The sequence below is a fragment of the Nilaparvata lugens genome, chromosome 2 (assembly GCF_014356525.2).
Source record: "Nilaparvata lugens isolate BPH chromosome 2, ASM1435652v1, whole genome shotgun sequence".
Taxonomy (NCBI): Eukaryota; Metazoa; Arthropoda; class Insecta; order Hemiptera; family Delphacidae; genus Nilaparvata; species Nilaparvata lugens.
In genome coordinates this window covers 482,396-495,179 of record NC_052505.1, presented here as the reverse complement: position 1 = coordinate 495,179, position 12,784 = coordinate 482,396, and the positions used below count along the sequence as shown (strand labels likewise).

General features: G+C 33.8%; 2 protein-coding genes across 5 annotated transcripts in view; one reads left to right on the top strand and one right to left on the bottom strand.

The window, feature by feature from the left end:
* The window catches only part of LOC111043634, a 237,813-nt gene extending 234,623 nt beyond the window's left edge, over positions 1-3,190 (top strand). For all 4 annotated transcript variants that reach the window (XM_039421509.1, XM_039421511.1, XM_039421510.1 and 1 more), the window contains one exon: positions 2,591-3,190. In XM_039421509.1, coding sequence (XP_039277443.1) covers positions 2,591-2,749 — 159 coding nt within the window. In that variant the 3' untranslated portion in view covers positions 2,750-3,190. The remainder of the gene's footprint in view (positions 1-2,590) is intronic.
* Positions 1-12,784, bottom strand: part of LOC111044661 (esterase E4) — an 86,631-nt gene that overhangs the window by 36,177 nt on the left and 37,670 nt on the right. The window contains exons 6-8 of the mRNA XM_039421514.1: positions 9,305-9,482; positions 8,422-8,600; positions 4,774-4,921 (exon numbers count right to left, since the gene is read on the bottom strand). Coding sequence (XP_039277448.1) covers positions 4,774-4,921; positions 8,422-8,600; positions 9,305-9,482 — 505 coding nt within the window. The remainder of the gene's footprint in view (positions 1-4,773; positions 4,922-8,421; positions 8,601-9,304; positions 9,483-12,784) is intronic.

Here is a 12,784-nt window from a genome sequence, read left to right as displayed (position 1 = left end):
TTTTGTGTAGTTAATGACGTTTCAAATTAATGGTTAATTTTTTCCCCATTTTTGTGTGGTTAATGACATCCAAATCATAGGTTTATTTATTTTCCTATTCTGTGTAGTTAATGACGATATAAATTAATAGCTAATTTATTTTTCCATTTTTGTGTGGTTCATGACGTCCCAAATCATAGGTTAATTTATTTTTCATTTTGTTTAGTTAATGACGTACTTAATTAATAGTTAATCTATCTTTCCATTCTGTGTGATTCATGATGTCCTTAATCATAGGATAATTTATTTTTCCCATTTTGTGTAATCAATGAAGTTCTGAATTAATAGTTAATTTATCTTTCCATTTTGTGTGGTTCATGACGTCCTAAATCGTAGGCTGATTTATTTTTCATTTTTGTGTAGTTAATGACGTTTTAAATTAATAGTTAATTTTTTCTCATTTTTGTGAGATTAATGACGTCCTAAATCATAGGTTTATTCATTTTCCCATTTTGTGTAGTTAATGATGTTCTAAATTAATAGATAATTCATCTTTCCATTTTGTGTGGTTAATGACGTTCTAAATTATAAGTAAATTTATTTTTTTCCTTTTGTGTAGTTGATGGGATTCTAAATCATGAGCTAATTTATTAGTTGGATTTTGTAAAGTCTCACCTTCGATATTGATTCATTTAGGGACTTGGTGTGTAGTCCTTTGTCTAGCAAAGAGCGGATTGATAGATGAATAGACATTATCTTCATTATCAGTTAATTGGATTATTAATCAAAACAAACTTAAATTTTGATAATTCCGATACTCCCTGAGAAGATCGTTGTCACAGGTTATTTACTACTTTGAACTTAATCAAGTATTATTATTGATCTTATATTATTATCTATTATTGATCCTATTCGCCCTTTGGGGGAGAGCACTCAGGAAGGGCTACAGTACTAGTTTAACCTTCTGTTGTTTATACTAATATCATCTTATTTGCTGCGTGTATTAGATTTATTTTTCTTTCTGAACCCACGAAATTCATAGTTCTTATTGACCAATATTTATTGATTTATTTGTGTCAGATTGAATTATTGAGCTGAAATTATTAGTCCTTGACTTGATTTCCTTACTCGAGCCCAATTCAATTATTAATTTCAATGGCTTCAACTTCAATCATTAATCTATATGAATAATTGAATTACGAATTTTGTCCTTATAATCTTCCATTTTGTTTTGTTTGAGTGAACTTCACTAATAACTGAAGTTTTGATTATAAAGTTGATTTTATAATTATAGACTTAATTTATTACTACTTTAAATTTATCCATTTCTTCAGTCTATTGAGTTGTCCGAAGTTCGAAGATTACCTTTTATTGTTGGAAAGGCACTCGCCAACCATTTTTCACTTTGCTGGGATAAACACATTTTACATCAAACGGCTAAACTCAGAAAATTAATTTACAAACTCATCCAACTCAGGCAGCTACTATCAATAGACATGATGAAAAATGTTTATTATGCAATAGTCGAGTCCATAGCAAGATATGGCATTTTGGCCTGGGGAGCTACAAATTTCTGCCACATCGATCCTATCTTCAAGGTTCAGAAGCTAATCTTGAGGATAATAGGACGCAAACATCCACTCTTCCCTTCAGTACTACTATACTCGGAGCTCAGCATCCTCAGCATCAGACAGATTTACATTCACAGACTTCTAACATTCACCAGAAAGAACCCACAACTCTTCATCAATTTCAGGGGCGAGGCGTGACTTTTTGGCTCAGTCATCTCCAGGAACAATTCAGTTGAAAGTTTGAATGAAAGCTGCTCCCCCTCCCATACTTTAAAGATATTGTTCCATTTTGGACGATTATTTATCGAGAAAGATGACATCTAGTATAAGATAAGCTTACTATTCAAAATCCTAGAGTTTAAAAGTCTAGAACTTGGCTAAATCTGAAGCTCGGAAACTGACAAATTAAAAAAATTGAAATGAAATTCTTTATTCATACAATAAGTACATCATCGAAAATGACAGGGAGAGATAAATAAGGAAACCTTGTGCTATTCCTCTCCCAAATTTGGATAAGGTACACATAGTCCGAAATAGGTTAAGTCTCTAGTTGTTCACTTTAGTCTCTAGTTGTTCTCTTCACTAAATTTTCAGTTCTTAATTATTTTCACAAAGTAGATTTTTAAATTCAGATGCTTCAAAACCAAACATAGAAGAAATAATAATAATTATTATTATCAATAACGAATTGGAAACAAAATAATTATTGTATGGTTTGCAACACTGCCGCGGAACAGTGGAATCGCAGAAAATAGCGATGTCTTTGACAGTTTACTGTTTACTCCACCATCGTTTATGGGAGAGGGAGTGAGAGTGATGATGCTGAAGTGTGGTGGTAACCAATGCTAAATAGCATTACTGGAATCGCTTAGTTTTGAGAATCACATTGAACGGATGGAACTGACGATGCAGTAGTCTACTTTATTCAAGCTTGGCGCGCTCGCAAAAAATGTTTCTCTTTTGGTTTCTTCATCTTTTTGTATTTATTGTAAATATTTTCAATTTAATAATATATACATTACATATCAATTTCTGTCCAGTCATCGGCGAATCCAGAGATGACCGGACCCCTCGCCTCTGATCAATTTGAATCACCCGCAAGGAACACGCAGAAGGAACATGGACTTGGCAATTCCCAGGATGACAACATCAGCTGCTCAGAGGTCAGCCACATATTTAGGACCAAAAATTTTCAATAAACTGCTAATAGCTATTAAAGAAACAGTTCCAATCAACTCATTCAAATCGAAAACAAAAAAGTGGCTCCTGTCCAATAGAATCAATCATTTATAACAATTAGTTCTATGAAAAATTTTCCATACTGTTTCATTCTCATTTTCTTCATTATGATGATCTTTTCCCATGAGTATTATAAATGTTTTTATGTTAAATTTTTATAAAATTTCTACATCTTAGGTTATCAATTTTCTTTTTTAAATTTGTGTATAGAAATGTGGTTTTTATGAACTCCTAATGACTCGCAAAATGTATCTTTATTAGAATTTTTGACTTTTGGCATAAAATCTTAAACAAAAGCAAAATTAGTGACATCCCGACACATATTCATATATAGTGGGGGCCACATTTTCTAAGATCAGCAAGTAATCAACCAATTGTATTAATACTTTGTAAATAATTGCACCTTATATGCTTTTATAATCATGTCTATAATTTGAATAAACTCCTCTGGTCGTGTTGTACCCTCGACCAGAGACATTATTATTATTATTTTACAATTTTTCGAGACCGTTGATATGGCCTATACTGCACGGCCAATGCCCCGAGATTGATCTTAGTAATTTCTGTTTAGAAATTTTTATTTTGAGTTTGTCGTGTTGCCACTTGTTCCTTTTTAATTTTGTGGAATAAAATCGTTGATACTATTGCTGTCATAATATGTGTTTAGATTTAAGAATATTTTCTTATTTTGAGTTTGTCGTGTTGCCACTTGTTCCTCTTTGATTTTGTGGGATAAATTTTTTAATACTGTTGTTGCCATATTTTGTTTTGAGATTTAAGAATACTTTTATTTTCATATTGTCGAGTTTTCACTTGTTCTTATTTGATTCTGTGGAATAAATCGGAGTTAAAATCTTCTTGTCGTCCTCACTGTATTCAAAAAGCGTCCTGCAAGTCCATAATCCCACCAGAAGGGAATAGCATTCTGGGAGTCATCGACCCCAGCTGATTACCGTACAACTGGACTAATTTTTAAAGCTCAGAAACGTATTAACAAAAACAACTGTTTTCCAACTAGTTAATTGTTCATCGAAAGCAAAGTTCTCAGCGTCAAACAGTTATACGAATTAGTTTTAGTGATTTATATTAAGAGGAATACAAATTTTAACTCGAAACGGGGATATCTCTTGGCCCCTCCCTCACAAGATTTGACAGACTGCGACTTTTCTCTATTGGGTTACTAAAAACAAGAGTTTTTCAAAATGATCCACCTAGAATTTTTTAGTCCTAGAACAAAGATTTCGTGGCGAAATCGAAGGAATACAGTCAATATGCTGCAAAATGTAATGTGAAACTTCCAGGCCCGGCTGCAGCAGTGCATGGATCCTAATGGATGACATTATTTTGGTAAATGTTCAGAAATTGATATTTCATTTATTATGCAGTGAATGGCTACTTTTTTTCTTTATAACCATTAAACAATCAACCATTATCTAGCTCATAATTCATTAAGTCAAGTTTCTCATTTAATCATTACTTTGATTTATAATTCCCAACAGCTCTATTCCAGCACATCCCGGTCGTATGTTGTAAAGAATAGAATATAAACATTATTTGTCACAGAAACACAAACAATACAGTTTGAAATTCGAAATAAAGATGAAAAGAAAGAAGAACAAAATATAAATGTTACAAATGGGAAGGATATTATTCTTTATCCTTTCAAGATAGTCGACAATATTGTTTGTTGAAACACGCTGATATATGTAGTTACATTACAATATCACATTATCGTTATTCAAATTGCATTCAATATTAATTCTCATTATTAAATTTGCTATACTTTGTAAAATCCTGTGGATAATTAGCAATGCCATTTAATGAAAATACTCAAAATATCCTCCCGGTCCCATAATGCAACAAACAATCTCTATTTCTTTTTGTAAATTAGACATTGGAATAAACTAAAATGATTGAAACGAGAATGACATCACAAAGTTTAATAGTTTGGCAATTTTGGAGCAAGAAAGGTTTTTCCACTCACCCATTACTTTTCCAGTTCTTGTATCCTTAACGTGTCCAAAGCGCCCCAAATAATTCATCATGTAAAAATATACTGGGGCGTTGTTGTACTTAGCAAGGAGTTTGGCTGTTGTGTGCTCTCCGTGAATGATAGTGGCATCAGCGAATAGCTAAATTCAAACAAACGGTAATACGATTTTTAATAAATGATTGGGAGAAACGGAAACCGCAATAGAGAGTTTGTGTCTGAGTATTCAGCTTGAAAAATCAAGTGACGAAAATACAACTTGTGACTTTTGAAATTCGATTTCTGCTGTTGTGGCAGTTTCTAATTCGTATACTAATTACACTTATCTCCTAACTATTTGTTACTTTCCTTGCCCTATAACCATAGGTAAGGAAAGTATTGCTTTCCAGAAAAAATTAAGATACACTAATTTCAAGTTTTCTATACGTTTCAAGGTCCCCTGAGTCCAAAAACATGATTTTTGGGTGTTGGTCTGTGTGTGTGTATGTGTGTATGTCTGTGATCACGATAACTCCATTCCTAACCGATTGACTTGAAATCTTAAACCTAAGGTCCTTATACCATGAGGATCCGACAATAAGAAATTCAATTCAAGATGGCGGAAAAATGGCGGATATTACTAAAAAACCATGTTTTTCACGGTTTTCTCGAAAACGGCTCAAAGGATTTTCTCCAAATTCATACGATGGATAGCTATTCATAAGCCCTATCAACTGACGTGAGTCTCATTACTGGGAAAATTGCAGGAGCTCCGCAATATTCTTGAGAAAAATTGCGGATAATCACTAAAAACCATGTTTTTCACAGTTTTCTCGAAAACGGCTCTAACGATTTTCTTTAAATTTATACCATGGATAAGCTATTCATAAGCCCTATCGACTGACATGAGTCTCATTTTTGGGAAAATTGCAGGAGCTCCGTAATATTCTTGAGAAAAATGGCGGATGATTACTAAAAAACCATGTTTTTCACGATTTTCTCAAAAATGACTTGTCCGATTTTTTTAAAATTCATACCCTGTATATAGTTATTATCAGCTCTATCAGCTGGCATGAGTCTCCTTTCTGAGAAACTAATGGGGGGTCCACCCCATCCATCCTTGAGAAATAGACTTTGTAACCTCCTTCTCGTGCATGAGGTAGGTAGGTAGAGCAGTTCATAAAAAGAACACATACTCGAGATATTTCATCTGTAGAACAGCTGTTTTGGAGACTTTAAAAAAATCATCGAATTTCACAATTCACACAAAGGAAAAATAACTCATAAAAATTATATATACACATATACAGTAGTCTGATCATAGTTTCAAATATGTTGCTGCCAATCGTCATTATGTTATTCCCCTAAATTATTCTCCTTTAAGAATGGGGCTTACAGTTCAATGAGCAAGGAAAGTTGTGTGAGTGCGCCAAACCAGATTTTTTCAGTGTTGAATTATTGGAAGTATCCCATTTTATAAGTGGACTAGCATGTAACCCACTTCGCAAGGGTACCTATTTCTTAAAACTTGACGTAATGAAATCTAGAAGAATTCAAAATAGGCCTATAAGAATCCTCGGTTGATTGAGAATTTATATGCTGCATTTCAAGTAAATCAGTATGACCACCTTTCAATTGAAACAGAAGTTGGATTCAAAATGGCGGAAAAAATTTGGGTGTGACGGAAAACCTGTTTTTATCATTCGAAAAGGATCCCCAATCATACCTATCTTCTAATTTCCCTTTTAAGAGAAATCTTCTGCTGCTTCCATACAAACTGGAAGCATGACAAATATTTGAAATTTGACAAAATGAAAACTTGATGTAATCAAATCTTGAAGAATTTAAAATTGGTCCATAACCACCCTTGGTTAAGCAAGAATCTATATGCAAAATTTCAAGTTAATCAATTCAGTAGTTCTGACGTGATAATGCGTCAAACATAATTTCCCTATACTTTAAATCTGTATAGGCTACGTTCATAATCCAGTTCTTTCCTTTATTATAGTAAAGAAGATGGATGGATGATCATTGTTATTTTACTAAAACATAGAATAAGTTGAATAGTTTCCCTTTCAGAGGGAGTTTTGACAACCAACAAAACTCATTTTTCATTTGAAGATAAACGAAAAGGTGCATATGACCTTATTTTTTTGCTCAGCTTGCCAAAATACCCCTCATTCCAATATTGAAATTAGGAAATTCACCAAATTACCAAATTTAAAATATTAAATATAGGCTACGTTTATAATCCAGTTCTTTCCTTTATTATAGTATAGAAGATGGATGGATGATCATTGTTTTTTTACTAAAAGATATAATAAGTTGAATAGTTTCCCTTTCAGAGAGAGTTTTGACATCCCACAAAACTCATTTTTCATATTTGAAGATATAACGAAAAAGTGCATATGACCTTATTTTTTTGCTCAGCTTGCCAAAATATCCCTCATTCCAATAATAAAATTTTCGACTGACTGTGAGTCAGTCATTCTATCAGGGCTCGAATAATTTTGAAATTTTAATTAAATAAAAATGGAAAAATATAATTTCTTCATGTAAATAACAACACCTTCATTCAAAGACATTATTAACTGCATGCGTTTTCATATTGCCGATACAGCATTGATGAAACTATAGACGTTTATTTAGCACTTTGCCTCAAAAATTTATTTTTATAGCTGAAAAATTAATAATCCATGCCACGTGTATCAGGAAACGTTGCATCAGGAGAACGAAGTTTCAAAACTATGTTTTTCAGATAGAAAGCAATATAGAAACAGATGCTCCTTTCTTAATTTCGACCATATGATTTGGTGATTTTTTAATAAAATCGAATGTACCATTAATGAAATTTAAACATTAATTCTGAAAAATCTTGAAGGAAAATTAAAATTTTGGCTTCCAGGTGCACGAGATTGATATTTTTAGAATCTATGTGCAAAATTTGGAGATGTAAATCATTTTTCCGGTATGCAATCCACAAGTTGACATGTTTTGATGCGAACAAACGAACACACGAAAAAACACAACCCTACTCTCTCTTATTATATAGAAGATGGACTCAATAAAAATGTAGGGAAAAATTTCATGAGATTATTATATTATGGGAAATTTATCCTTTTGACGTACAAATGAAAACTTACAGGATTACAGGAATATTTCAAAATAAATATTCAGAAATAGGAATATTTCAACAACTTATGAAGGGAGTACCCAGTGGCGTGGTTAAGGGGGTGGGTTTTCAGGTTACAATCACCCCTCCCATGAGCCCCAATAAGAGGCCCAAAAGTACAAGAAACCCCCCCCTCCCCGCATACATCAAATTCCACTGGTGAAGTCTATAAGAGACCCAGAATTCTTGGATAACCTCTCCCCCATTTCAAAATCCTTGCTACGCTATAACTGTAGTTTGAGGTTTGTTAGCATCATGTTTAACTATGTCGACATTGAATTCGGTATTGTTGTAGTTGTAAGGTACCGTTATAAGCAAGAGCACAGTTGACTGATTCATGTATGATGGAGAATCCAATACAGTATTATAGTATTTATTCAGTTTAAAAATTATTACTGTTTAATAGTTGCACCTACCTATAATAGCTGCATGTTGTAATCCAGAATCTACATTATACTACATTATTACTACATTTTAGTACGTGTACTCACATCCCCTAGCCCATCAATTGTGTTGTTGTTGATTGTTTCACCGTTCAGGTAGAACTTTTTGAATTCATCTGTTATTTTCCTTTTCTCGTCTTCTGTTTTATCGTCATACAGAAGGATCACTGGCAATATTTTGTAGAAGTTGTCATTGAAAGACTTCACTTCGTCTTCTATTGCGTTGTCTATAAACACAAATATGAATAGTATAATATTAATTCCAATCATTGAAAGAAAATCTACAGGACATCTTAGCAGGTCTATCTTGTAGGATATGTGAACGGTTCCATATCAGTTTCGTTATTCTTTAATGATTCATACAATAAGTAAATCATCAGAATGATAGGATCAATGCAAGCTTTCCAGGCGAGTTCAATGGATCAAGAACAAAATATAAATCAATAATCATTCATATTCTTGGAGAATCAAGTACGGTGATGATAGTTCTAAGAGTATTGTGAGAGTAGGCCTCAATTCTGGAATCTTAATAACACCTGAAAAAAATTTTATCTTAAGCTTGAATTCAAGAATCAAGTTGTAAATTCCAATATGAAATGTACTTTTCCTGCTTTCCTTATGTTGATCTCTTCATTGTCAAAATTGGGACGATCTTATTGTTTTTCTCTGGCATAATTTATCTTGTTCGCAGGATTGTTCAATTACTGTACCTAGATTCACTAGTTAATACTAGAGTCAAATACTGATAATTTGAATTCGATTAACAGCAGTGCCGAGCAAGCAGATAGTATAAAATGTAAATCACATCCTATACGGTATACTCTCATTACATTCTATCTATACTCTCTGCGAGCGAAAAGTTATCAGTAATTTCCTGTCCACTACTGGCATACAACATTGTAGAGAGATCGAGTAGGCCTTACATACTTACACATCCAATTAAACCATCCTCTGAACTCATCTTTTACAATTCCAGTTACCACAGGAACGTGATTGTATTGCTTTTTCTTAATAAGTTTAACTGGTTCATCCAATAAGAAGCGCTCACTAGTGGTATTGAAATCCTCAATCACCGGCCCAAAAACAACAATAGGTGAATTATAAAAACTCTGAAAAATTCATAATAAATTACCAGAAGTATCATGGGTGCATACTTGGAAGAAACATTAGTGGGGCCCGAGGTAACAGGGATCTGGGAGCCTCCCACTTTCCAGAAACGCTACCAGTGACTTTTAAAGCTACCTGGGAATATTTGAAATACCATTGATTGTTCTTCTGAAAATTGGCAAAAACTTAGAGTAACTTTTAATGGAAACATTTATCTGGAGTTTCGTGACAGGTAAAGAATAATTTAATTATCTGTAAATGTATGTACCTATTTAGATAAAATCGATTCCAAGTAGTTAGGCAGTTCGGTCAAGTTTGACTTGTTTCATAGGCTAATAATGTAAATATATTGAACTGCAGCTCCGCTTGACATTAACTTCGTCTGACCATTGAGTTTTTGAATTCATTGTCATTGTCTTACTGCTATTATAACCATTGTAGTCTGAACAATTGAATAATAATTTACGTAATTTTGATATATAAGGAACAAGTGATTGTAGTTAGTAGAAATATGTTGACTTGCAGTATAACATGCTTTAGCTAATAATTGGAAGGTAGAATGCATTTGGTGAAATATATGTAGCCCTAGTTAGGTTCAAATAAGTTGAGCCAACAAAATTCAAGTAGCCCAACTATTATAATTATTTATGTGAAACGTGCTGACAAAGACGTGATTATATGATATATGGGTCATTATGTTGACAATGCATTGGAAAACCAAACATTATCAAGCCAAATAAACTTCACCAACCAACAAAAATAGATTTCGTCATAATTAGGCGGCTAATTACTGAACAACACGACAGGATACCAGGAGAATTTTATAAAAAGTCAACACTTGGATATAGATAGCTACTATTGCAGTTTTTCAATAATATTTTTTCGAGTGAGACCGTGCCTGCGGCTTTCAGTAGTTCGATCATATTCCCTCTGCATAAAAAATGCGATAATTCAATTGTTTCTAACTTCCACGCTATAAATTTCGTTAACTCTGCTGCTAAAATATTTGTAGGAATATTACTGAAAAGAATAGAGGGATGGATAGAAGGCAGAGGCGTATTGGAGGAGAATCAGGCGGGATTTCGAAGAGGATATTCAACAGTAGATAACGTGTTTACTCTTCACAGTAGAATAAGTTATAAGTTGAGCATTGAGAAAAGAAAAAAACTATTGTTTCTTCATTGACTTCGAATCCACATTCGATTGTGTGAATAGAGAAGCCCTATTCTACAAGCTTTATAATTTGGGAGTCTCAAATAAATGCATACAGTTGATGAAAAGTTTCTACAACAATACAAATGCTGCAGTATGGTGTAAAGGAGGAAAAACAGAAAGTTTCAGCATTGAGAACGGATTAAAACAAGGCTGCTTGGCCTCACCTTTGTTGTTTCTGATTTTTGTGCATGACATATGTGAGAGTATAGGTGGAGGCCTATCTATAGATGATTTCAAAATAAACGCTCTTCATCTATACGCAGACGATATGGTAATTTTTTCAGATAACCCAGTAATGTTACAGAGAATGATCAATAATTTGAGAAGATATTGTATGTGATGGAATCTAGAATTGAACATGACCAAATCAAAAATAATGGTGTTTAGGAGAGGAGGAAGACTGAGGAGAGATGAGAGGTGGTATTATGGAGAGGAAAGACTGGAGGTGGTGAAGGAATATAAATATCTGAGAGTTACTCTCACACCTGCTCTATCGATGCGTCCTCATTTTAAAAATAAAGTAACAACAGCAAAATTTGGTATAAATAGTGTATGGCCTAGGCTTATCTTAAATGACGAGGTACCAATCTCTAGCAAGTGGCATGCTTATAATGCTCCAAGCAGAGCAGTGGTGACTTATGCGGCTGAGGTGTGGGGTTACGTGCAATCGGAAGAGTTGGAAAATTTTCAAAAGTTTTTTATCAAGAGATTGCTATCCCTAACAAAAAATACGCCGAACTACGTCATTTACCTTGAATCTGGAGTAGATACAATGTGGGTGAATACTTTTGTCCTACACTTCAACTATATATTAAAAACGCTTGCGCTGCCTGAGCATAGATTTCCGTGAATCCTCAGTGAAATATTTATCAAGAAGAAATGTGGTTGGTATGGAGAATGGCTGAGACTTTGTAGAGATAATAATATAGACTGGCCAGATAATCTGCAGGAAAAGCGTGAGTGGAGCAGAATGGGTCAATTATTGGTCACTAGAATTAGACAAACGGTTCGGGGTAAGTGGTTGGATAGGGCTAATGCTGCGCAATTTCATTCCATATATGCTCTGTTGAATAAGGAGGAAAGTCTTATAAGAGAATATATAAATGATAGGAATAAGCGGAATTTTATAAGTATTACTTTCAAAGCTAGAGGAGCTCTATTCCCGCTGAATCACAGACCGGAAAGACGGGAAGAAACACACAGATGTTCAATGTGCAATAGTCAGGAAAACGAGGACATGTTTCATTTTTTAAGTAGATGTAAAATTCTAGAAGAGATAAGAAAGACATGGTTCAATAAGTGGAGACTGGAAAGAAGAGAGGTCATAGAATACTTGGATGGAAAGGATTGGAAACTTTTGGTGGGGTATGTGAGGGCGGCTCTGAGGTATAGAAAGCAAATAATAGAAGAGTTCAATTATTAATGCTTTTATTTTTACCCTCTAATCGTTGGTCATTCTCTCTGTGATAAGTGGATTGTTTTATAAATATGAATCTTTGGTCGTGTGTATACTACTACCGAGCATCCATCACATATAACAGTAATATTAACTAGATAAAAATGGGTGTATATTTTTATTTTTTTTCTATCCTCCTATGAATCAGGTGAGAGTTCAATATTTGACATTTAAAATCTATTCTTTCAAAGACAGTCTAGCCCAGGCAACGAATGCCAAATTGAATGTATAGAGGGAAAAGTTTGGAACACAATTTTCAACCCCACAGCTCTTTAAAGGATAGTTAGAGGAATAACATATCCAAAGTCCTCACCCCTACCCCCTGTGCTAATAGTGTGAGGGTGGTTTGAAAGTACCATTTTCTCATTTTTCACATATATCTCGGGAACTATGCATCTTATGAACATTTGTATTTTGTGAAAAATTGAAGCTTACAAAATTACCAACAAGTTTTATCTTATACATTTTTTCCATATCTGTTGGAGCCAGCTCTAGTTTTCATTTTTCGTTTTTGAATTGGACGCACGCTCCTCGTTCAGTTCGTATTTCTTTCACTTGAGTGCGTCGCGCTCACTAGCCGGTAGATTTTTTCTTTCTGTTCAGTCTCGCTTCGTACTAGCTTGCCTCGAGTCG